The 27575-nt window shown below is 38.7% G+C and overlaps 1 protein-coding gene across 1 annotated transcript; it reads left to right on the top strand.

The window, feature by feature from the left end:
• Nucleotides 1-529: 529 nt before the first annotated feature.
• On the top strand, nt 530-27575 carry LOC124180251 (scavenger receptor class B member 1). The gene is made up of 6 exons (XM_046565539.1): nt 530-1282; nt 14681-15018; nt 17425-17922; nt 18493-18691; nt 21853-22061; nt 24881-27575. The coding sequence occupies exons 1-6, from the start codon at nt 1225-1227 to the stop codon at nt 25124-25126; spliced, it is 1548 nt and encodes a 515-aa protein (XP_046421495.1). The 5' UTR covers nt 530-1224; the 3' UTR covers nt 25127-27575.

Here is a 27575-nt window from a genome sequence, read left to right as displayed (position 1 = left end):
TTGTTACAATTGTTCTATACAATATCCTGTATCGGGAGAATTGAATTAGCAGGATGACTTTGACGTGATGAGAGAAGACGAGGGGAAACGGTGATTTATGAGAACGTTGAAAGCATCAGTGAATAAAGACATTATCGTGTGCGTAGGTATATGTATACGTATAGATACGAGATTAGGATCTGAAACGAATGCCTTATCCGAATAACAAAATTGTCGTTATCGTTGCCCGCGAGGAGGAATAATTGTCGGTTTTGAACAACAAGGACGAGTCAACGAGCATGCGCCGAGAAAGTTTCTCCGATGCCTGATCAATCATCCGCACCCTTTGGAATAGCGTCGCTGCATGTAGACGTCCACACGAACACCCCGATCGCGTCGATTCACCGAGACAAGAGCCACATACATACCTACCAATTTGTGCCCTGGTAGCTTCGAGCGTAGAGTGCTGTGCGGAGAAAAAGAGAAAGAAGAGGAGGAGCAAGTCGTCAGGTGGAAGGGAGGAGACGGCAAATTGTTCACCTGAGCAGCCCGTGGCTATCTAGTGTCCGGGCCGCCGTCGTTCCGATCGCTCGCTTTCCAGTCTCGATTGCGCGGGAGGAAGGAAAGAAAACTTTGGGCAAAGGATCGCGGGTGCCCGAAGACCGGGATAATAAAAACAGGGGTTCGTTTGGGAAGAACAAAAGGGAGCGAGCTAACAAACAACCGTCAAACGCCAGGCAACCGACGCAGTAAACATCGAAGCTGTTTGAAAATTTATTCATTCATTCGAGACGAAAGTCGGAGCCGATCGGCCCGATATATTTGAAAAAAGGAGTCAGAATCACTGACTGCGAGACGAGGAATTAATTAGTCGACGACAACGGTAATAACGACCGGTGGATCATCGGAGTAAAGGTGGAAGGATCGACTTGCGCGCGTCTTTCGGCTTCGTAACTCACAGGCGGCTGCAAGAGAGCACCTTTGCCGCGACACACTTGTACACTAAGTCCCGAGGAACTTTCTCCATCCCGAGAGCTGTGGAGCCGGTAAATGTCTTCGGAGTAACGGTGGAGTACGTATTACGTTCGAGGTGCTGCCGTGCGTATGGGGCTCTCGGTCGAGTGACCAAAGTAACCAAATAACCAAGTAACCAAGTAACCAAGTAACGAAGTAACGAAGTACGACGGGCCGGGATCAGTGCTTGTAACTCTTAAAGTGGAAAGAGACCGTTGAACGTAGTCAGACATGAGGGTGCACAGAGGAATATGCGCGAAACTCCAGGGCGGATTTCTCAGGCGATGGTGTAAGTAGAAAACTCTCTTTACTTCGTACTTTCAGACAATTTTCTATCGGATAAAGTTGTTCCAGTACACGTTACACGGTACACTTCGTGAGCTTTCGAGATTGTTCACAGTAATGTTTCAATTGCCGTAACATTATCCTGCATGTTACGCATACCTGTACTATATTTGTCATTAAGATATTTCCGTCAGACGAAATGCGAGAGTGTCGATATTTTAAGTTTCGAATCCGAGAAACGATTCTCGCAGGATCCCCCGTCTCGTTGAGAGAGAAATTTTTCAAGATATTCCTATGCAATGAACATCCTTTACAGGTATACGTATCATCGGTACATAGATGAAAAAAACCATAAAACCAATCGCGATAAATATCGAAGGAAAAATTTCACCGCCTACCGGTTTTTAGACTATAAATAATGATAATAATACAAATGTAGGTTATCGTTTGGACGAGAGACACGAACATTGTACGGTCTATAAAGTCAAAGCTGTGGCAACCGAATTGGAAAAATCGCTCCATAAGCATCGTCGCGAATCGGTTATGCCCAATCATCCATCAGCGGCACACGTTTTACCTGTAAATATTTCCAAGGTGAAAATGCGTGTTACAAGTATATTACATACACGAATCCCGATAACCGCGTTCACCAGTTATAAAACATCGTGCGCTTACGTATACACGGCATCAAGCACAACTTCGAAAATCAGGAGCATTGAATACCTGCGTTACGCTCACATGTGGCACGCTGTAGTACATATATGTAGATCATATTATACGTTGCTCGGTTTGAAACACGAGTTTCATTTCACGCCAAAGCTTATCGAGCAGTCTGGTCTCGATTGTCGCGTGCAGTAGGAGCTGTAACATACTACCTTGTAACCGAGAAATATGATGGAAAAAAACCCACTCAACTATACGGGGTGAGGAATTTCCTTTCAAACCGGAACTTTCCTCGGGCAGTTAACGAGCGGAGAAGCATCGATCAACGTCACTCGACCAAAAATTTTCTAAGTTTTGAAGGAAGCTCGGTAGCAATTCAATTTATCCTCGGTATTGACTGAGTAATTTATTTGCAGAAAAATCGAATTTTCATGAGTATGTACAGGATACCCCATAAGTGTACGGCATACCGATATTGCCGCGTTTCAGGTGCACACTATCTCTTCTCTCCGTACGTAATGACCATAATACGCGTATGTAATGAGTGTGCGACACATGTAGGCATACTTTACAAACTGCATTCCGCCAAGGCTGACTTGCGTGTAACGACTAGCAATCGTGCCTGACGATCGGAGTTTCCTTCTTTGGTCAGTCACCGCCCTTTGTTTAAACCGACCGTCTGCCAGCATTGCAACATCTGTAAAGTCGTAATTTTTTTTTTCCCCACGCGTATTATTCAGAGGAAATTCTTTTTTTTTCTGTCCTCTTCGGAAAATTTTTCCACCGTTTCCGGTTACAGATAAAAATTAGATTACAACGGGAACGGAAAAAAGATATCACTTTCGAGGAATTTTACGGTAGAATTAGATAATGTATTTCGGAAGATTTGGCTAACTTTCGGTAGATGAATATCTACGTTATAATTTGTGTGTGTGTCATTTTTTTTTTTTTTTACAACAAATGTCCATATTATAGCTCCGCGGTTTACGAACTTATATTATACGTAATATATACCTATGCGGTACTATGTTGTATATAATATGCGAGGAGTTTGAGCACAGGATTTTAGAAAGTAGAGCCCAAGTCGAATAAAACTGTATGATGGGTCCGAGTTTATTTGTGCAGCCGTTACTCGTTGATGCGTTGTACGTACGTACGAAAATACATGTGTATGTACCTGCCTGCACACATATTAATATTATACGTAGGTATGTATATGCATGTTTGTTATACTTCCTAGAGAAAACGCGAAAAAGTGTTCGAGAGACAGGCGAGATATGGCGTTTAAGCGATCGAAGTAGATGGCGAATTTAAAGAAAACGGTGAATCAAATTTGCCAGATTAAAAGTAGGCGTAAAGATAAAAACTTTCACGTCGAGAGAGGGCAGCTGGCTCTTCGTGCGAGAGACGCATCAAATGAGATGTCCGAATTTTTTTTTTTTTTTTTGCGGAATTTTATACTATACGATTTCGTGGTTTCCTTTTATTTAATTAACGCCTCTGTCACTCTATGCACGCAACAGTGTCGTGGTTTAACCCTTTGAGTCATAGTGGTAAGTATTCTTACCACCTATTTTATACCCACTGTATATTTAAATAACTTTTCAACATATTTTTTTGCGGTTTTTTACTACTTCTGGAAGTATTCCGTCAGGTTTTCAATATTCGAGAGTAATTATTGCGATATAATGTAAATTATTATTGTTAGAAACAAATTGATCGAACAAAATCGTGAACATTGAAGGAATAATGCATTTCCGAGAAACTTAGTACATGGTTTCGATAACTTATAAGTTTTTGAGGTCGCTCATTACGGATCTGAAATTGAATTTAAACATTCAAAATGGCGGATCTAATATGCCGGAAAAAAATTTCAAATTCGATGGAATTCGGAGAAGAAACTCTGTCCATGGGTTTTCGCGGCTGCTGATTACAAATGTGGAATCAGATTTTGCATATTCAGTATAGCGAATGCAATCAGCGACTCCGAAAATCCCTGCATAGAGTTTTTCCACCGGATTTGACTAAAATTGAAATGTTCGTCCGCCATATTGGACACGCCGTTTTGAATTCTTGCAATCTGATTTCCGATTCGTAATCTGCAACACCAAAAATCATAGGATACTATCTTGTTGTAAAAGTTGACTCATTGTCAGCAGAATAATGTGTGACTCAAAGGGTTAACGGGGTCAACTTGGCTGTATATGTATAAGCAATGAAATTTGCAGTCCAACGTAACGCCGTCATCATCGCGCATGACGTAAATTAAAATTGTATATAATTGCGCTAGCTAAGTATTACGATATTAATATAAACATATATATATACATATATATATATATTGTAATCACTTTACTTTGTCGTACATTTTACACCAAAATCTTTTTTCACTCTCCATTTAATTTCTGCAAGCGTTTCTGCGCAAACGTTTTTTTTTTTCTCCGAGTAAATGTGAGCTAAAATTAATGTTCGATGAGCGCGCTAAATTAGTAATTAAGAAATCGAACCACTGTTGAGAAATTGAGTTTTTTCCCTGACTCGGCACAAATATTTTCCTCGATAATAACTCGCATTATGCGTGATCGAAATTTCCACATCTGTTGTCCCTGTCTTACGTTTCGTATAAGCACCAGTAGCTAGAACACTTATAAACGGGTGCACGATTCCGGAGAAATGTAATTCCTCACCAAAGAATTAGTTGTCCGTAGTGAAAGTCAACCGACTTTTGAAATTTCGAACCTCATTTCAACGAATGAAATCAAAGAAACAAAATACGAAAAAAATACAACCGCGATATAAAATATTGAAGCACCGCAATTTCGTTAGAGTTCAAACGGTGATCTTGATCTGTGATAAATTCGGCATCACCCTTTTACTCGTACATGTATATAACGTCTAGTGGACGAATCCTCCATGCTTCTATAGATATATTCATGTAGAAATCACGTCCTTACGATTAATTATCATAAGCCTGCGAAACGCAGTCAATTTGCATTGGCAATTCTGAATGTTTCACACCTTTGACGATTTCGTCTTCCTGCTTGTAACTCGAATCATTCCACTTCCACAAGTGAAATCCGATCGAAGATGCACTTGTGAAAAAAAAGTAATCGTTAGATACATTACAATTTCTGATAATTGACAGTTAGACGTCTGCAGGCAAGAGGCAATTAAATCGTTGATCAAATATTTCTTTTCCACGGGTTAATGAAAATAGCTTCGCTGTTCTGTGACGGATATTCCTCGGAGCGTTTTTATATTTGTACCATCGTGAATCGGTATGTTTCGTAACGTATTATTTAGGCTGTCGCAAGCCTCGGGTGGTGTAAGTCACGTGCAAATGATACGAAACACAAAGAGGGGAACAGAGGTGAGGAAAAAAAAGGAAACGTCGACAACAACAAGGCAGGAGACACAGAATGAAAATAAAACGTTCGTTGTGAAATCATGATCGCATTGCATGGGATATATTTTGCGCATTTCGCCATGTTAATTTGATTTCAATGCGTGCGCGTCGTAGGTACGCTTCTCCGCGAATTTCTTTACACCGCCGTTAGAAAATCACATGCAACGAATCGATAAATAAACTTTCGTATATTAAAGATATCGTGTAATTCTGACGATTCCAGGCTGTTGATTACTTAACGCATAAATCAATTAGTAACAGCGATGGAAAAATAATTATTAATTGTATACTATACGAACAAAAATGAAGTTCAACGAAGTTGAAAGCGACGAGTTTTATAGAAAACTTCTGTACAAAAGGTACGATATACGCGCGTATATATCATCACAGTCTCGACACTAAATTTCGACAAAGGGATATTTTTTCATATTCATCCAGGTGTCCCCTTAATTGTTGTACATATTTGGTCGGTAGCTCCCTTAAAAGTCCCGCCGGGGTGTAGGAAATACTAGCTGCGTGATTATTTCACGTGAAACAGATGACGCGATTGGTTTCGAATTAACGACACTTTCTATTCTATGCGATGTTCATCCTTACATTATATCGGTGAATAAATTGCGATTAATGTGTACAGGCACGTCGCGTCGCGGTGAAGAGGGTGTATGAAATGTGTGATAAAGCGTACAGTACATTATATACGCGAACGATCTTGAGACCTTACTATACGAAAGCCTCGAGGAATTTTCGTGCTGCAGAATTCCGGATTTTTCACACGGGGTCGGGTCACGTGACGTTATTAACCCTTTGAGTCATAGTGGCAAGTATTCTTATGGTTACCACTTATTTTACATCCATTTTTTGTATATTTGAAAAAGTTTTCACCACATTTCTTTACGGTTTTTTTTTGTTCTTTCCGATAATGTACTAATTGGTTTTCAATACTCGAGAGTAATTATTGCGATACAATATAAATTATTGTTGTTAAAAGGAGATTGATTAAAAATCGTGAAAATTGAAAGACTAATTAATTTCTGAGAAAGTTATCCCTCTACTCGTACACGTTTGACATAAATTACAAGTTTTCGGGGTAGGTGATTAAGAATGTGAAATCGGATTTTGAAAATTCAATATGGCGTATCGAATATGGCGGACGAAAATTTCCAATACGATCGATTCCCGAGAAAAAACTATTACCAGAGGTTTTCGGGCTCGTTGATCACGGTTCTGAAATCCGTTTTTAAAAATTCAGTATAGCAAATCCGATTATCGACTCCGAAAACTCTTGCATAGAGTTTTGTTTTATTGGACTTAATGAAATTCGAAATTTTTGTCCGCTATGTTAGATCCGCCATCTTGAATTTTTGAAATCTGAAGTTGCCGCAGCATACTGTGCAAGCAGGTTACAAAGAACTGTAAAATCCCGCGTGCGATTAGCGTATACAAGCCGGACAGACATCTGTGAGTGCGTGTCTTTACTCGAATGCTCTCTTGACTCGAGGTACGATGTTCAGTTATATTACCCGGGCGATAATAACGGTATACCCGGAATCCACGTCGAGAATAAATTTCTAGGCAGTAACCTCGACTTATAACCCGCCTCTCTCCAATTTCGGTTACACGCGTGATCCATCTCGGCGTGATATTAATATTCCCCGATATTCGCCGGTCGAGTTATTCTATGTAATTAGGCACGCTAATCACGCCGCTCTGCTTCTCCCCGCCACTCGTTGCAGGCAGGGACTTTAACGCCGGGCAAAGCGATCTTCCATCTTTTCTTTTACCCGGGATCTAATCTTCTAATCGCGGTTTATCCTGTTGGGAATGAAACCGCTCGTGCGAGATTTATTCGTGGCGAAAAGCGTGTCGATTCTCGCAGTCCAGAGCAATGCCGCATCTATGCGGTATCGAAAGAACTTGACCCACTTATAATCGCGGAAAAACGATGAGTGGTGAAAAATAAATTCCACCGCAATTTATATACATTCACGATATTTATTTGTTTTATTTCTTGTTATTGTTTTTCTTTTTCTCGTTTCAACTTGTCGATCGTGCTCAATTACACTGTACGGACTCCTCGCACGATCGTTCCTAGTTTTTTCCTCGCTAGTGTAATAATTATTTGATCGTTAATTGCGATAAGTATACGCTTGTATGTGGTTGATACACAGGGCATATTATACGCGATATTTAACTATACACGATGCTGTTGCGGCTGTGACATTAAAATTCAATTTATTTCATGACGCACGGAAACCTATTGTACACATCGGTTACTTGTAATTAATCACTCGTCACCAACGGTTCAAATCATATAACAATCGCGTGAAACAGTCAACTTCCCAACCGCAGAAAGACAAAAAATGATTCACGGTTTATTCGATTAGCGACAATTATATAAGCCGTTTACTATAATAAAAATGTATTTTAATACAAAGGTCCAACGCCTGCAATTTCATCGTTGTTGGTAACAAGAGTGTCGCATTTTTTTTAATGAAAATTTTCTAAGATTTACATCTGCACGCATTGCAAGTCGTTCGTGAAACTTTTCTGGACATTTTTTCTTTCTTTCTTCTTGTCATCGTATACGTATATATGTACATATATTTCATTTCATTTCATTCACGCAGAATCGTCGCGACCTCGTTCCGTGCAATAACATATTATATCCCAAGTACGGTGGGAATTTCTCCCAATTCAATGACAATCGTACAATCGTCGAATTACCCGACGTTGAAAGCCGTGTTTTAAATGCTGTTTTCGGCACATTCGGCCGTATTGAATAAGAACCTAAGTAGCCACGTGTATAGCACAACACCTGCATAGGTATAACATGCACGTTACGAGAGCACTCGATGGAAGTTTTTTCTTTCCTCTTCCTTTCGGTCACTGGACGCGTGGACCTCTCGAGTTCTTACGTATGATCCTTGTACCTACGTATAATATGCTAGGTCTTTAACGTATTTTACGTTACATCAGATCCTGTTTGACCGGCATCCCGGCTGACGGCTGCGTGCGGCACGTTATATGGGATAATTCGATTACACGAAGACGACGCCTAAAAAGGAATCAAAACAAAAATAAAAAATAAAAAATTTCCACTCAAGATTAAGCTTGTTTTAAAACAAACAAACTTATTATCTTTGACACGGTGTCTCAGTGTAATATGGTCATTATCAAAGTCGCATTCCTAGTGTGAAAAGCGAAAATTAGGTGAAACTTACCGCGGTGACATAACGTTCAATATGTTATGCCTCGTATATTACATTACATAGATACACCGTGTTATTTCCTTGCGTTTGCGATAATATGGAATGGTTGTAATGAGCCCACAGGTAAACATCCGCGTAATATATATTTGTATACATAACGGTTCAAGTATTTTTCCAAAATGATGGTTGTTGATGAAAGTTTCGGTTTTCGTATCGACCGCTCGTTATCACTCACGAAAATCTTGTCTATCGCTCGCAATCGTTGCAGTTTACGTAAAATATTCCATGACCGATAACGACGCGTAATGCAGCACGATGGCTACGGGGACGAATGCACGGTTCACAGTTGCAGGTATTACATATCCCCGCAATATCTTCATCTTACACAGGAAATATATTTTCATTACCGCGATCGCGTTATATACGGCGGCGGTCTGCGATAATTATTTCGTCGGTCTCATTTTCCGCGATTCTAATCCATCCGGTGCTGTTGTAAATCAAGAAGAAAAAACGGAAAAAAAAAAAAAAAAAAAACAATGGAGACGGGGAAAAAACGATTCTGCTGACAACATCGATTTCACTCTTTCACACGATGCGGGAGAATTCCGCACAGATCCTATTGCGATTTGAAATTACGTAAAACATCGTTTGCCCAATCGAGATCCCGAACGTCTGCGCGAGCCACGAACCACAGGATAAAACCTTTCATTTATCCATCGTAATTACTCGGATCAGCCGCATCTTTGCCGAGTTTCCAGCTCTGCCGTTCCCCAATTTATTTTAGCAGTTCAATTTTGTGACAGTGAGAAAAAAAGGAATCGAAGAAAAAAAAATAAATATAAACAATGAAGTGTACGTGTCGCGGTAAATAAATTCGGTTATATGCTCGTGTTATATACCTGTATAGTTTTATAACACTCGGATTAAAAATAAATTTACATCTGCGTGCAGCGAGTAATCGAACCGCGCTGCAAGAGTTGTTTGATTTCCAAATCACGTTTTTTCAAAGACGGAATTTTTTTTCACCAATTTGTATGTAAGCTTTGCTTGCGATGCATTTACGGTGTACGGAATACTTTGAAAGTGAATTAGCATGCCGAGTGTGTATGTGTGTGTGTGTGTGTGTGTAGAGTTGTCCAGCGAAGGACAGCGTTTCGAAAACAACAAGACCGATTACATATTTGTGAATCTCGGGACATTTAAAAATATACAACGAATAAAATGAGCGTTTTTACGCTAAAACTGGAATTTTTCACTGATTGGAAAGCGAAATGATAATTATGCATTATGCAATTTAAGAGCGATCGTGCGGACCCCTTGAATCGAGTATTGTGTAAATTTAATGCCAATGGTATCTGTTGAATATATAACGTGGTACATTAATATCGTATTTTCCATAACCAGCAATCTTTGATTAAATTTATGTGTGCAGCCGAAATCGCACTGTCAAATATATTATGCGCTGCGAAAATGGATTATTTTTATCGAAGATGCTTTGCTGGGAGAACTTTTCGTCAATGCGGTTGAAAAAGTCGCTGTAACGCACATATGTAAACATACGTATTCATATTAAATGCGGGATTTTTTATACCTGTATAAACTATTACAGCTTATTTACATTTGCATCACGCGTCTGCACATCTGCACTTAAATCCCTAATCGATCCACGATACGTATTATACTTTACATGCTGTTAATCGCTCGTACTGAATGGAAAATAAATGTATACGCATATTCCGGTGTGCATTTCCGGTACATATTATATACCGCAATTTGTGATTATCTCTTGCGAATTCTCAAGCATGAAATAAATGCGCGGGAGAATTCGACTTTATTATATATTCAAAGAATACGTGCGGAATATAATGCAGCTGTACTTACGCAGAATCAGTCGAGAGCTAGTTGAAAGCTTTCTCATGAATGCCCCCCGCGAGCTGCTGCACAACTTGAGAGGATTAACTATACTATACTTCAATATTACAGTACTCGTTAGAAAGTAAAAATTGTTGAAAGTAGCTCACATCACTCGAGGTATAATGCTTTCCGCTACTCACGCTAAATATGCGCGATTAGATTATATTTTGCATAAGATTCCGAACTCGTAAGTATTCGAAATTAAAAGAATTTTCAGTTTGAATGTTTATTCCTTTTCGTTAACAACAAGTAACGTTGAACCATTTTAATTTTCCTCGATTCGATTAGCATACGCTGAATTCAGTTGCAGCGAAATTGCCCTAAATTTTTTTTACTTATATTTAGTTCTTTCCGCTACTCTCTACGACTAGTATGAGCTATCTGAAAATTGTTCGATAGTTCCAAATATGCGTAAAATAATTAACCAACAAACAATGCGTACAAATAATTTAAAGAAAAATATAGAAACAAACAAACCATAGTTCAAATTTGACCGTACATTTTTCCCGTTGTGCAATAAATATACTCGGTTAATTCGTTGATTTCGCAATTTTCCATTAAAAACGCTTACAACTTTGTGCGAATCGCAGCTCCGCGGGAATCACTCGAGCATTGTTCTCGATCCCGGTTACGTTACGTGCAGTCTTATCGTTACGACTTGCGTATACGTTCATCGCGTTGATTTTAAGTTTACAGAAAGTAAATTCTCCAGCAGTGTAGCGTGAATACTGCTAGCTTTTCAAAAATGAGGCAATTTCGCGGTAGAAAACTCGGCAATCACCATCGGATTATCGGCGCTGCTGCTGCTGCTGCTGCTTATATTATTCTGGATTTTACTTTCACTGAAATTGAGTGTAAAATAAATGTGACATTTTTATTTCTCTTCAATCCTACAACCGATTGACTCGTCGTCGAAAATGCGGCTAGCTGCTGGAATCGCGCGTGTACGCAGCTTTTAGGTATATGTTGTATGTGCCTGTTTAAACGGTCGAATGTAGTTTTTCAACATTCGTTGAAACGGACTCTCACCAGGTATATTTCATCCACCTGGGTACCTTCACTCTTGCCGCCGCCGCCGCCGCCAAGGCTACGGAGATAATTACGAACGGCAAAAAGTATAGACACGGTATAATATTGATTGAAATCCAAGAAAATTATTATGCAGGTGTGCAGCAGCAGTAAACGAACCGAATCGTCGCGGCGTCGTCGATGTCGATCACGCGACGTTTGATTGTGAGAGAAATTCGAGCGTATCGCTTATCGATGACTTTTTCTCTCTTTTCTTTTAATTACAACTCTTGTTTACGGCTTATTTATTTTTTTTTTATTTTTTTCCTACCCCTTTCTATGCCGTTATTATTGTCATTGTAAATACCATCGGCTACGGACGAATGTTCAGAGGCACTATACATATATCCGTGATGAATTCGAGATGAAGGAAAAAGAGAAACAAACAAATAGAATTGTCGAGGAGAATTATTGAGGTGAAATCTCAGACGCACGGAAATTCGAAATCTTGTGAGACTCTTGTCGCTGTATATTCTCTCTACATTTGTACAAATTAGCGAGAAAATATAATTCTGCACATTACGAGGTGATTCACGAGATCGTCGAGGGATCGCCTAACCCCTGACAACTCGGGTAGAGTTTTTTTTTTTCTTTATTCACGGCACAAAGTATCACCTTATAAATTCGCCAATGAAAAATTATTTAATAATACCAAATAACCTTTGCGTTAAAAACCATTTTCGTTGCTAAATAAATTACAATCACGTACTTAATATCGAAAAATTTATTCTCATCGATTACGATTACGCGTGCTGCATTATAAACATTTGGAGTGAATTTCCGGAACGATGGAAATACAGAGTATACGATAGCAGTATTCCGTTGGCAGTTCAAATTTCAAATATTTGACGGAAAGTTTGCTACGTGGATTGGCTTGTCCCTCGACGTCCTTGCTATTTGTTCCCTAATCTTTGACCACAACGAATTTTCTCCGATGAAACGTCTAGTCTTGTTCCGAACCAATGAGCGATGTCATATCAGAGTGTGCGATGGAGGGGCAAGTTAGTGCTCTAATTTCTGTATCCGAAACATAAGACAGCAATGACATCAACGAAGGAACGAAGGGTAAACTAACCAACCCAACGAAATTTCCGCCAATTCACATTGCGATGGGAGATGCTATTTAGAAAGAAATTGTTCACATGCTGTCGGAAAGACAAGTTATCACTGTGGATGAGCTGATTGGCGTGAACCATATGCGTGCAAGGCGGTCGGTTTTATAAAATGTGCGTGGTGTTCCGTAGTCCTTTGCTGTATATCACCCAGAATTCTGTGGAGCAAGCGATACCAATGATACTGACAGTGAATAATGAATGTAACACGTGCAATCGTAATCGATGAAAATTAATTTTTCGACATAAACTACGTGATTGTAATTTATTTAGCGACGAAAGTGATTTTTAACGCAAAGGTTATTTGGCGTTATTAAATAATTTTGCATTGTCAAATTTGTAAAGTAATATTTTGCACCGTGAATAAAGAAAAAAAAAAAAAAAAAAACTCGCCCAGAGTGGGATTTGAACCTCGGATTGCCGATGGGCGATCGGTAAACCTAGCCAACTGCGCTACATTCGCTGATTCGAGGATCGGCGAACGTTACACATATACTTAGGTATAAAGTACGCGTCGAACTTCACACTCAATTTTCTCGAAAACCAGGCGGTAATGAAGGAAATGCCGGTAGCCTGGTACTATGGTTGGGTCGCTTTACAACATACCTGAAAAAGATCGAAATCCGTTTGTCAGGGGTTAGGCGGTTCCCTTGTGAGCTGGCGGTGCTAATGTAGCGTAGAGTCGGATAAGAATAATAAATTTCAATGCGCACTTTGACTTTAACAATCATCATCGTTAGATCGTCAAGACACGTCGTTAACTTGGGTTATATATTTGTGTATTGCTATATGATTGCCTTTAGGCAATTTGATATTTGAATTTGACGATTTGATTCCGGTTGATATACATGATATATATAGTAGAATGTGAAGAGAGAATAAATATTCATTGCAGTATTTTGTTGAGATTAATTCTGTGGATAAGTTTTCTCTAGAATTGTGATAATATTTTTTCTTTACATATCGTACAGGCTTTCGAAAGAATACATCGATCCGAATACAATCTCGAAAATGAGTGAAATTTGTTTTTATCCACTGATCACAGTGCTCTACAATCATGAAATACATCTCGTCGAAAAAAAGTAACAGCTTCGGAACAGATTATATTCTAAATCACGCGACGCATGAAATGTAAAAGAATTTCCCGTTATGATTCGTCAATTATCGGCCTAGCAATATACTTCGAGGTTTGTTGACGCTACGAAATTCATTTTTCAAGTTTAACAAACAAGGAAACGCAAGTTTCCCTAAATTTCTGAACTTTCCACAGTCGTGCGAGGAATTGGTTTACGTGCATCCGCTGCAAACGGAACCGGCGGATCAACCGCAGGAGGCGCGTGTTTCATACTTTTTTTTGGTTAACCGCAAACTATAATTTATACAAAACATTCTTGCATTATATTAACGTATAAAGTACATATGCAGATTGTCGTACCGTTTCGCATTATGTCGCAAGACGAAAAGTTTCGAGTTTTTTAACCCAAGCGATATTGCGTGTTGACAATAATTACAGTCCTCAAAGGCGTTTACAGTCCACACACTACTTTACCTCCTAGATGGAATAGGTGTAGTACAACGCTTGGCATTTAACGTGGGACTAACGATAAATAGCACATCACTTGATTCCATAATGGGCTGTAAAACGATCAGAATATTTGGCATACAGATACAGGCAGGTTCTTCATACCGGTTTTCGAATGCGGATACATTCGTAAAGCTCTGCGAACATCGTTCGTGACGTCTTTGTTCTTTTTTATCCTCATATAATTAATCTCCGGTTTATTGTCCTCTCGTCGATCCCGACAGCACTTTTTTCGTACGCGGAGAAGCGACCGCTGCTGGCGCTTAAATACCCGACACCGCGTCTTAATTTCCGCCTACAGCTGCCGCACTCAGGCGGAATAGCTGTGAAAAATTTCACGCATCTTGGGTCTGCGGATTCTCGAGGCATGCGGAAGCCGACGACCCATAATCCCACTAAATCAAACCCAAGGCTCACTCACTGTAATGGATACCGTTTTATTTTTCAGGGGCAGCCGTGGCTGTCGGCGTTCTCCTCATAATAATCGGCGCCGTTCTCGCGACGCTTTTCCCGAAGATCGTCGACGCTCTCGTCGACAGGGAAGTCGCCCTCCGGGACGGCGGACGGGCTTTTGGATGGTGGAAGGAACCCCCGGTGAGGCCTAAGATGTCCGTCTACATCTACAACGTCACTAATGCCGACGAGTTCTTGAACAGCGGGGAGAAACCTGCCCTGCAGGAACTCGGACCGTACGTTTACATCCAACGGTGGTCAAAGGCTGACGTCAAGTTCAACAACAACGACACCGTTACTTACAAAATAAGAAAGGAGTTCGAGTTCGCCCCGGTTAGTTCTTGCACTCAAATTTTACTTGGAATAGGTCGCGGTTGGCCGAAAAAATGAATGAAAAATTTATCGATTTTTCGCTGCAATCGTTCATTCATTAAGGAATAAATCAAGGATACGTAGGCATGAGTAAGTTTGGAATTCGGCTGATTCTTATGCACTCTTTGGCTACCACTAATGGAAAATCAACGATGCAAATAACAAGTCGTGAACAGAGTGCGTAATTTGGCAATCTTCAGTGTCGACTGTGTTTCCAAGCACTGCAAATATACCTGGGGAACAATGAAAAGAGAAACAATAGCGAGGTGTGATTCATTGTACTCTGTTTTGATATGGATCTGTGCAAACACTTCTTTTCTTCAACTCGCGCTTGATTTGCTGTAAAAATATTTTGCTGTCATTGACAAACGTCGGTGTGGTGTTATAGAAATAAAAATATACGCAGAGAAGAAAGAATGCACTTGCGAGAAAATTAAATTAATATTGGTTATGCGATTTGCGAAATGTTTGACGCGCGTTGCTAAATTACGTGGAATAATTCAACGATCCCGAGGATTACCTTATTGCGGAATATTGCTCGTTTCGTTTTTCACCTACTTCAGAACCACGCCGGCGACCATATGCAGGCCTAAAATATTGACCGGTGAAATAATTTACACATTTTCTGTCGTAACTCCATCGCTAAACGACGACCTGTGCTCTTAAGTCAGCCCAATATGTCACGATGTCGAATTGTTGCCGCAAGACTATAACCAGAGTCATTTAAAGGCCTGCAATATTCGGTGGTAAAATCCGAGATGGAAAAAAATATGACCGTCGTGCAACTTGGCTGCAATTGCATAATTGATCGTTTATGCTCGTCGTACGAGAAGCGAATGAATTGCTAGACTCAATTTCGATATCTTACGCGTCGATCAGCAAAGCGTGCAGTAAATCTCTGCAGTTCGTTTCATCACGCGGTTCTGTTCGCCAGTTTAACGTCTACGGATGGATCATGAGACGAATTTTTTTAATTACAGAACAAAACTCGGTTCTGCGAAGTAATTCATTACAGCGATAGTATCAAGCAGCAGCATATTATAAGACAAATCTTACGCCGTAATTAGACATCTCGTTTCCTTAATATAACCTTATAAGTATGTGCAAGGTTTGCAACGCCCTACTACTTTAAACTTAGCTACGACATTTTCTCAGTTTGTTGTTTATTATACTTTTTCTTCCGACAGAAGTTTCGCCGAATTTAAATAAGAAATTAGCGCTGCCCGTAGATGACTAGCCACTTTTTACTCTCGCCAATTACTCTCCGTGAACCTTGAACCTGCGGCGATGTAGATACTCAGATTTCACGAAATTATTACACGAGTCTTTTTCCTTATTGTCGTGTTATAATTCACGGCTACGTATCAGAGAGAAAAATTTCGTTATTTTTTTTTTTAATTTTGGAATCTTATAACCCGTCAACGTATTAGTATACTGATAAGGCTAGAACGTATTTTTGTGGGGAATTGAACGCTGTCCAAAAATACGTTATGGTCCTATCAGTACACTAATGCGTTGACGAATATAAAAATTCCAAAATTAAACAAAATGTTTCCTGTGTTATTTAAATTGATAATAGAAAATCGCGATGACACTTTTCTAAATATTAATATTAAGAGCCGAGACTTTGACAGCATTATTTTTTTTTTACTTGAAACAATATTTGCAACTTGAATTTACAAAAAAAAATAAATAAATAATTCCGATATGGTCTAATGCATACGTATGTAAATGAATACACGTCGTGAGTATTAGAGAAAATAAAAATCGATCGTGACAAGAAAAAAATGTATCAAGATAATTTTTTCGTCACACCTGAATCGAGGATCACCTGCATCCGAAGTTCAGAATTTTCGATTCTATTAACAATTGTATTCGTAAGTCGTGTGCATGTAACAATCGTCAAATTGCCGCTGTACTCGTTGCAAAAAATATTGCTATTGTATTTTACCGACCGACGAAAATGTCTTTATTTCAACTATCATTCGAGCATTGTTCACCCAAAATAGTCGCAGCTATCGTAATTCTACATGCAATGCCGAACACAACAAACAAAGAAAAACAAATGTTTCTTTAATGCCAGGGAATCTGTTTCTCTAACTGCCTTGCTACTAATTAAAGAAATACATTGAATGTTGTTATTCTCGCACGAAAGAAAAAGGTTTTGGATATTTCTACTCAGTATTAGCCGTAGTAGAACTTGTCTACCTGCGTTATTCTAACGTAAGTGATGCGTTAGGCTTCGATAACAACAAAAGTTGGGTGACGTTTTACTCGGTCGGTAAGCACTAACTACAGCATCCTCTAAGTTAATTCCAAAGATCGAACACATCCGTTTGACCAATCTAGTCATGTTTCTAAATGCAGGAGCTCTCGGCTGGTTCCGAGGACGATCTGGTCGTCGTTCCGAACATCCCGATGCTCTCAGCGACGAGTCAGTCGCGACACGCAGCGCGTTTCCTGCGTCTGGCAATGGCCTCGATAATGGACATCCTGAAGATAAAGCCATTCGTCGAGGTCTCGGTCGGCCAGCTGCTTTGGGGCTACGAAGATCCGTTGCTCAAGTTGGCGAAGGACGTCGTCCCTAAGGAGCAGAAGCTGCCCTACGACCAGTTTGGCTTACTGTACAACAAGAACGGGACCGCGCCGGATCTCTACACTATCTTTTCGGGTCAGGACGACATCACCAAGTACGGAATGGTGGAACGGTGGAACGGCAAGAAGGGACTCGGACACTGGTCAACCCCGCACTGCGACAGCGTCGCCGGAAGTGACGGCAGCATATTCCCTCCCCACATCACGAAGCACACGATCCTCCGCGTATTCGACAAGGATCTTTGCCGCGCTTTGCCCCTCGTCTTCAAGGTCAGTACACGGTCTTCGACTTTGGTTCTTGCCTTACTTGTGACTTCTTGGGTCAGGCGTGATGCTCACGTGCCGTATTTATGGGGAATTGCGAGTACTGCACTCGTACTTTTCCATTTGATCAAATAATCATTCATTCGGTGAAAATATTTGGCGTCAAACAACGTACGACAATTTTGGGTTCGCATTATCGAAGAAAAGATTGTTCGCAGAATCAAAATGGCCGCTGTCATACACGCTTGCAATTTTATTTCTGCTCCACGCCCGTTCTCGAAGCTCGTTGGTTATCAAATGTTATTTCACGCTAAACAAAATAACGGCTAGAGTCACTGGAGTATAATTTCACCTCCAACTAAATTCTAATGACCGAGAATTCAGCCTGCGAAATTCACTTCTTTTACTTTGTACTCTCACGCGTACGGATTACGTCAGGGCTACCAATTTACGACACCAGAACTCCCTAGCCCATTACCAACTCGGCTGACTGCGCAGTCAATGCTACTGTTTCGATTTTCTTTGCGGCTACGATTATTCTACAGTCCTTTTATTCATCGATCGCCTCCTTTTCAGCAAGAGGTTATGACCGCGGGTGGAGTTCCTGGATACAGATTCGTTCCTCCTGCGGACGTCTTCGCTTCTCCGTCACGCGTTCCCTCCCAGAAATGCTTCTGTCCTGCTGGTCCACCCTGCGCTCCCGAGGGAACATTCAACGCGTCTCTCTGCCAATACGACTCGCCGGTTCTTCTCAGTTTTCCGCATTTCTACTTGGGTGAGTTGAGTTTTAGACGTAGTTAATTTTTTTCGAAATCTCTCCAAGATTTAATCTACCTTCTTGTATAAAAAGCGGGTACATACCCATATAATAAGGTATAAACGTTCTTTGGCGCCGACCTACTTGCAGCCAATTTCCCGTACACCGCTACGTTATTTTTGTAGCTTAAAAAAAGTCTAATATACAAGAAATCTATGCACGCGAATTAACTAATGAACATTACACTGGCATATGATATATGCATCGTTGATGTACGCATATAATACGGCGTCGAATTTCGAAACTGCGAAGTGTAGGTACTCGAAAATCCTTGACTGCTTATGTCTAGCCACTTCTCTTCTTTTTTTCGCACCTTTTTACCTCCTTCATTTTTCGACGACGTGTTCTAAAATTTCTTCAGTGAGTCGGGGAATCGAAACACCTATACGGCTGAATTACGTCAGGTAGGAATGAAGGAAAAAAATTGAATGCGAAACTTACGCGACCTCGTCGGCGTAATGTACAATGTACGTTAACCTGTAGTGAAAGCAGAACCCAACACCCATAACGCTTGCGGGTATTGCACGTATATATGCACGGAAATTAACGATGCTAAGGTATATGGTATATCAACGAATGTACCACAGATGCACTCACACCTTACAATCGTTTACGAGGTTATGAATAAGCGCGTAAAAGCGGTTAATTCAAATTATTTCGGTACGACCGTGAGTTTCGTCAGATTGTGAGGACGTTCTTGAAACGGTCTACAAGTCAACGCTCGAATGTCAGACAAAGTCCTTGTCAAATATTGCCAAATACAATTCCCGGAAAACGTTATAAACGGAAGTGAATCATTTCAGCGTAACATGCGTGCTTGCGTAGAACAGACGTGAAAAGCGCAAGCGAACTCATCATTTTCACAAATGTTTCACTCTCTCTACATATTATACCCGTCTATTTCCGGTTTAGAAACCATTCTTTTCTTACCGGATGTGTCGGGGTGCACCCGACTCTTGACAATCAACTCTCGTTCGCCTTGGGGCTCCTTTTACTAAATAGTACTACTACTACTACTACTACTACTACTATTACTATACAGTATATTTTGTGTCGTAATTAAGTACGCGTGTGCTATTATTATTAAAGTAGAAACAGCTGTGCGCCAGTGAAATGTACTTAAGACACAAAACTCATGTATCTGTTTCGCACGCGTGGGATCCAAAAGTGCTACGTTCTCATAAATTATTGTGTTATATGTATGTAGTTGCATGTATGTATACTGTAAAGTAGCGGGACTTGCGCCTATAACTTGCAGTAAACTGTGAGAACTTCTTATACTCAGATACAAAATGTGTTATATTGTTTTTCTTTGTCTTTTTTTTTTTGCATTCGTTATCTTATTCTTCGTTTTTTCTCATTCTTAAAACTGACGCCCACGCCGTTACACTCTTACTTTCTTTCTCTACGCCTACTTGTGTCTACTCTATATATTATACCATGCAATGATCGTCACGAACCGGTGAAATCGCGAGCGTACATACGTGTGGCATTCAGGTACATTATATATATGTACGTACGTGTATGCGATATATGGGAATCGGTTAAAAATTTCACTGGGAAATTTCGTTCTTCTGAGACGATTCTAAATTCTCTCAGTAGCTACATTGTTATACGTATGCATATGTTGGTACATAAATAAATTCCGAACCGTCGGTAAGTTTAGCCAGTTAAAAAAAAAAAATTTCATTCAAAATTAACACGATGCAGGAAAGATTCACGATTAGCTGAGCTGCAGGTGCGTTTAAAAAAAAAGCAATATCTAAAGGTTATAATATATGCTTTTAAATCATTCAACCTCGAAAAGAACGAGTCGCGTACTTGCAGACATAATATATCAGCTATGAATTGAATACTTATATGCTTACGGTTACGGAACATTCGTAACGCGACGGATGAATTCAAATGAACGAGTATACTTATCAAGTATGAGTGCTTGTGAATATATTGTGCTACGAACATATTTCGTTCATCAGTCATTGGCTCCGGATATTAATTTATTATATTTCAATGTAGGTACGACCTTATGTTAATTTTAATATTTATATCTGGACTGCGGGTGGTACGTTTGAAAAAGATGAACATGTTAATGATTAATAAGTGAAAAAAATTTTCGCAATTAATAAATAGATGAAAATTCGTAGTATCGTAAAATTAATGGCTTAGGTGATATATTATATTTAACCTTTTCAACGTATGTTAATAAAAATATTATAAAAACATTTATGTCTTATAAAAGTGGTCAGTATGGCTATAAACTTGATAGGCGTTTTACATCGTCATTGATTGGGTATATATTGCACACCGTCGTAGACGATTACTGTTTTTTACGGTTGCGGACGAGGCAAAAGAATTCGCGAATAAATTGTTGATAATTAATGAAGTGACAAATTTATCCGAATTTACAAACACTGCAAAATAGATGCGGTTTAAGTTCAAGTTAGATTTCTTTTTTTCTTGTCTCTTTTTTTATGTTGTTTCACGCAGAGTTCATATGTGTACAATTACATCTATGAAATGAAAATTATTTCTGATGTCTATTCACCTGAAATTCCAGCGATGGTCAAGTTTCGAATGAAAGTATATTATGTAGGTATATAGAGAGGCTGTAATACATAAATATAAGTATGCATACCTATATGGACGAGATTCAGGAATGTTGCGTAACGTGATAATTTATGCAACCTCAGCAATACCAATATGTGGTATAGATTACAATCGGTGCTAACGGTATTGTACAGGTGCAAGTGTGTATTTAAAATACCCCACTGAAAGCTGCACAAATCCAGAACAATAATTAAACCAATAATAATAATAATAATAATATGCCACTTGCGGAATATACATCTTTTAAAATGGATAAAAAAAAGAATTAAGCGCGACGTAGTATTTTATTGTAAAATACAGTAACGAAATTAAATCACCGGATTTAGCTGACCTCGATTTTAAAAGAATTAACATAAATAACATCGAACATTCGATTGCCTCGTTTAATTCGTATATATATATATATATATATACATATATTATATATACATTTATGCTTCATAATGTAATTACACGTTGAATACGTGTGCGTAGTCTTACATTGACGAATAATTTGGCATCTCTTATTACAGCCGATCCGATGCTGCGAGAGGCAGTTACGGGGATTTCGCCCGGTGAAGCTGATAAACACCAGCTCTTCATCGATGTTCAACCCAACATGGGTACAGCCCTGAGAGCCAGGGCTCGTGTACAGATAAATCTGGCCGTCAGCCAGGTGAGCGACATTAAACAAGTCGCTACCTTCCCCGACATCGTGTTTCCGATCATGTGGTTCGACGACGTAAGTTCAACCATCGTTGTTTCACTGTAATTAACACTAATCCTCCTCGGCACCTACGGTAATGGTCAGAAATTAAATAAACATTTCGGATGTTTCGGTAAATGTGGAAATTTTTAATGCACGGATCGATGAACGAATCATATATTGCCAATTTTTACTTATCGATCGAACTCTTTCTACGCTCACCTCGCATAAGTCTGGGACGAAATTATAGTAGGGACCGTTACATTTGGTGTACCAATTCGTACCTATATACATATTATATATACAAGTAATATGTCGAAGGTGAATTAACCGGTTGACGATAAAAGTACTGCAAAGTATTTGCGTCATTAAAATTAATAAAATGAAGATTTGAATAAAAAATTTTTCTTCTTTGTAGATCAATTTGTTTTTTTAATAATCTGATCGCGCGTTTTACGAAATTGAACCTTTTGTTTAAAAATATTCTCCACTTGATATTGTAGGATGGTAAATTTTATTTCTGGAGAAAAATTTATTCGATGAATGTTGTATATACGTTATCTATCCGATACGTCAACTTGCACTGACCTAATTGCATATAATTACTTATTATTTCTCTGCTCTTTATACAAATTTGTAATGTACTGCCTTTGTGTAAACGCGTTTCTCATAGTCTTACAAACGAGATGATTTTCTATTTACCGCATGGTACAAAAGCGGTCTTGCGGCGAAATTACGTCGAGTTAAAACCCTCTTAATAGTCTTAACCGTTATGCTAATGATTCATACGATCTTTTCCCCGATTAATGAATGGGGGGCTAACTCTCAACCATAGACAAGCTATGCTTATTCATTGTACGTGTCTGCAAATAATTTTCAAGTTTGAAGCAACAAAATGAAGAAGAATACAAAAATTAGTCGACAAACGAACGATGTTCGTCTGGATTTACTCATGCGGAATTTATTTATCAGGCCAGGTTTCTATTCGGCAAAGTTACTATATGGAAAGGAATTCATTGTCCGTTAAGGAATCTTCTTAAAATAATCTTGCTTCGATGTTTTATTGCTCTGCCTTTTTTTCATTTATCATGTCCCCCTTTTATGACGATCATTATCTGGAAATAATATCAACTCCGGAGCTTGATCGATCCATCATTTGTATATACCGGGGTTCGTTCGCGTGTTACTATACTCTGCACGGTATTGGAAGAATCTTGATTCAAAAACGAGTCGATCACAAACGAGTTCCTGCACCTTCCATAAGTGATTTCAAACCAGTTTCTAATCCGTCGTGTTTCATTTAAACGATGATCGGAAAGCGGGAATGATATCTGTTTAAAAGTGTGCATCGATTTTTTTCTTGTACTTCATTTTTCATCTAAAAACTTGACGTGAAAATTGATTGCAGTGATAATCTCGAGTCTCATCTTTCCAATTATGCTTGGCAAATCTCTTTTCAAACGTTCCCGAGACACGCGTTGAACAAAGTAAAACATTCTCTTCATTTATTCTGAATATGTGTCGTGATTTACGGTGGGATACTTGAAACGCGGTCCTCGACTCGACGCCGCTCTTGATGAACCGGTTGTTAATTTCGCCTTATCACGCACGACGGTCTCACTTTATGAAGACTCACGACTCGAGATTTTGCCATTTACTTCCCTACGGAATAAAGAATAAAGTAAAAGAGAAAGAAGATAAAAGGAGAAATGCCGTGGCATGAATATGTTGTAAAAACAGCGAGAATTATTTGCACAGTACTTGAAGCTGACAAGGAACTTATCATTTGCCACAAACTGTTTATCCTTGGTTGTTAACGATAAATGTGCGATTGAATCGATGACGAATAAATTACTTATAATACCGATTCCAAGGTCGCGTCAATGTCGAACGATCGCAACGTATAATCACTCGTAGAACTCTCTGAAGTATCTTCTAATTAATAATAAAGCGGAATGGTTTATTAGCGTATGCAGTCGGTAATGAATAAAAAACAACAACCAAGAAAGGCAGAAAAAAATTATTTTCTCATGTGAACGAGTAAAAACAGCTACTTCTGCCAATTTATGATGTGCATCAAACGTTTTGCCAACGCATTATTGTCAACTATTAAAATCATTGATGCTTCTGCAGTGGTAATTACGAATACTAATTACTCGGGACTTATTATGTAAGCCTAATACGCCGATAATCTTACATTACATCATTCTGGTCTCACAATCAGAGGCATTACGATTCGTAGTCAACTATAAAGTACACCGATTACTAACCACAGCCTATGATCGATTGTTACTATACGGTATCATTAGATAAGCGAGTTGGACTAACAGAGAAGAACTTATACTTTCTGCAATATTTACCTTTGCAGTAAAATTCGTACCAGTGTTTTAATTCTCAGCGTGATATGATTCCTTGAGACTTCTATCTTGGTCTTCATTTTATGTTTATGACTCGAGTCGACATTGGAATAGTTGTTTGAATTCCCAAAACGAGTCGTTTTATAACAGTCTGGCAGTGGTCATTTTTTTTCTCTCAATAATCGATAATAATTCGCAAAATAAAACTGACGGCTCGTTAATAAAACTTGTTTTTACATGTCCTGTCTCTCCTACATAGGCATATATACTTATATGTGCAATTTCGCATCTCCGTGAGTTAAATACTTATCAAGCCAGAGATGTAAAAAAGCTCGTATATCCTTTCTTGTCTTTATCATCGAATTATTCGTATATAATAATATTTTCATCGTATTAGACTTCGAGTAATGATGTTCTTAAAATCGCATCTCTTATCGTAATACATAACAGCTGATAATGAATGTTAAATATACTCAAAACGAAATTTTTATTTTCCAGGGAATCGATGAACTTCCGACGGAAATGAGGTCTCTGTTAAAAATGGCCGTCGACGTTCCTCCGATCGCTCGAGCAGCGGTTTCCGGTGCGCTGGGGGCGATCGGTTTGATCGTCCTTATCGGCGCCCTGATGTGCCTGGCGAGGGCGGCGAGACGCCAAGAAAAGCTCCACCTGAGCAACCCGCTTCCGGCGAACGGGAAAACCGGCATGAGCCCGGGTTTCCAAAACCCAACGGGAGCCTCGTAACTCCCTTTTTGACAATATATATAAATATATATAAATATATAAACTTTATACATGTATATACATATATGTGTGTATATATATATATGTATATATGTACAACGTACACGTACGTCCACATTGGCAAAGTAGGTGCGGCCATCGTCTCCCTATATTTTGCGCAGTCTCGATTCTGAGAGTATGAATTTCGAAAATCGACGATATTGTTGTGTTTTTTCCCCTCTCAGTTTCATTCTTTCTTAACAATCTTCCTTTACGTCATGTCACATTTGTATTACGTGCCACAGTTTAACCTATTGTTATGACACTGTTTTCGTCGATCAAATTTCATTTTGAATACAATCGTTTAATTATATTTTCTTTCAATTATTATTATTATTATTATTACTATTTTTTTTTCTGGGTTTTCCTTTTCACTAATCTTCTTTGCATTGTCTCGTTTCACGTTCTCATAATGTACATAATGCGTAATACAAATTTCGTAACTACTGCAAAATCTTCATGTATCATACGCATGCAGATAGTTACATAATATGGTAGGAGACAATTAAACACGATAATACCAATATGGAGCGTTTAACAAGAACGCAGAGAGTCTGGCACTCGCAATTGACAATAGTAATAATATAGTAGATATTTTATTTCCTGTAACAATCGCATCGCATGTAACGAAAGTAACGTCGACGTTGTATCTATAGTCGCACATTAGCGGAAAGTATTCATTTTAGGAAATTGTTGTTTTTATTAATATTATTATTAAGTTCATTAATCTTTTAATTAAATCCGAATTGACCGAACGTGCCTTCAAATTTTTAACTAAAAAATTTTACTGTAATTATGATACGCGAAATGAAACGCACGAAGAATCTTGCTAAATTTTCCATTAAATTAATCAGTTGAGCAAACGACTTTTGTAAATACAATATCAATAAACGAAATAAATCTTGTGAAAATCAATTTCATGCTCGAAAATATCGCGAACGGTAGATAAAAGGCATTCCGTATATATTCAAACATAGATGAAAAGTAAGTAATTTATTTGCAAAGACGAGATGATTCAAAAAATCCTTGACCACGCTTTGTTAGTTTCTCCACACTGTATACGAATGTAATATTCAACTGATATTTTTATCACCTGGCCGTTTTAATGCGCGAAGAAGTCGCCATAGATGTATGTGAAATTGTCTGTGAAATTTAACACTCGGTAATTTAGTATTACAACGGTTGTTATAAGTATTACTTTTATTCTTAGCTCGTCCGAAGCGGAACTTGTATCGTCGTCAGTATGAAACGGATTCCCGTTGAATTATTACGAAAGTTGGGCAAGCAGGTATAAAGTCAACTTATGTTTTAATCTGCTCGCAGTTGTGACTGTTAATCGGATACTTCGTATGTTTTTACGACAGAATTGACCAGTTGATCAATTTATAATTATACCGAAGCCTCGGACTAAATATTTGTCTGACAATGATATGTCGCATAGCTGCAGGGAATAACACAATGTTTGTCCGAGATATTGAGTGGCGGAGGAAGGCGAGAAAATAAGTTTGATTGTTATAAGCCAGGCATGTATAATACACGTGTATGCTTATAAATTTGTTATAAATTGATTTCTTGGTATGTTATTATAGTACGTATTATTTTTTTTATGATTATGTATATTCTATAAATATAAATTATTAGTTCGGTAACGTTTTAAGCACGTATATTAGTCATACATCACGCTCAATATCCAACGAACTAGACGGACCATTAGTATCTATATCGTTATACGTATGTTATATTTATACATATATGGTGGTTAATATAGTATAAAAGGAATGCAACGCAAAGTATAATTATAAAGTACGCGTAGAAATGTAAATTATGCGTACAACTGAAACCACATCGGGTGTAAGATAATTTACATGAATGAATCTCTTTCGTCTTATTCGTCCAATTTCTCAAGTAAATTCCAGCAGATCTTAAAGATCTGCGTATAAATACACCGCGGTTTTGAAATTTTTTAATAAACTTTAATGCGTCCCGGGGACAACTATTATTATACAATATTATGTGTTATAATTACTCAATCACTGTGTTCTACTTATATTTGTACTAACGCCTGGTGCAGCAACGCGTTATTACAACTAATACACCGTCCGTAGTTTACACGTTGCACGATTCTGCAAAGGAGAAGATATCCGTGAAATCCTTATCGTCGATGTGTAACGTACAAAATACAGAGAAATCGTGCGATGATTACGTGCATATGCGTAATCACACGAGAAATGCGATCAAGGACAAATATTTAAAATACGTAAGAGAAAGTAGAGTGAAGAAACCTCTTGTTTCGATGTAATTATATTGACAAAATTATTACACTACAATATTATGATAATTATTATTATTATTATTTCTTTGTACATGTTTTGAGTTGCAATGTTACTACGCATATATATTGTTATTTTAA

Source organism: Neodiprion fabricii, chromosome 4, assembly GCF_021155785.1.
Source record: "Neodiprion fabricii isolate iyNeoFabr1 chromosome 4, iyNeoFabr1.1, whole genome shotgun sequence".
Lineage (NCBI taxonomy): Eukaryota > Metazoa > Arthropoda > Insecta > Hymenoptera > Diprionidae > Neodiprion > Neodiprion fabricii.
The sequence above is the reverse complement of the archived record's forward strand: the minus strand, read 5'-3'. Positions and strand labels throughout refer to the sequence as shown.

Excerpts from the sequence above, each read along its gene's own strand:
- LOC124180251 (XM_046565539.1), top strand. The coding sequence starts at position 1,225 with ATGAGGGTGCACAGAGGAATATGCGCGAAACTCCAGGGCGGATTTCTC. Across the intron at positions 1,283-14,680 it reads CGGATTTCTCAGGCGATGGT|GGGCAGCCGTGGCTGTCGGC; the intron begins GTAAGTAGAAAA and ends TTTATTTTTCAG. Across the intron at positions 22,062-24,880 it reads CGATCATGTGGTTCGACGAC|GGAATCGATGAACTTCCGAC; the intron begins GTAAGTTCAACC and ends TTTATTTTCCAG.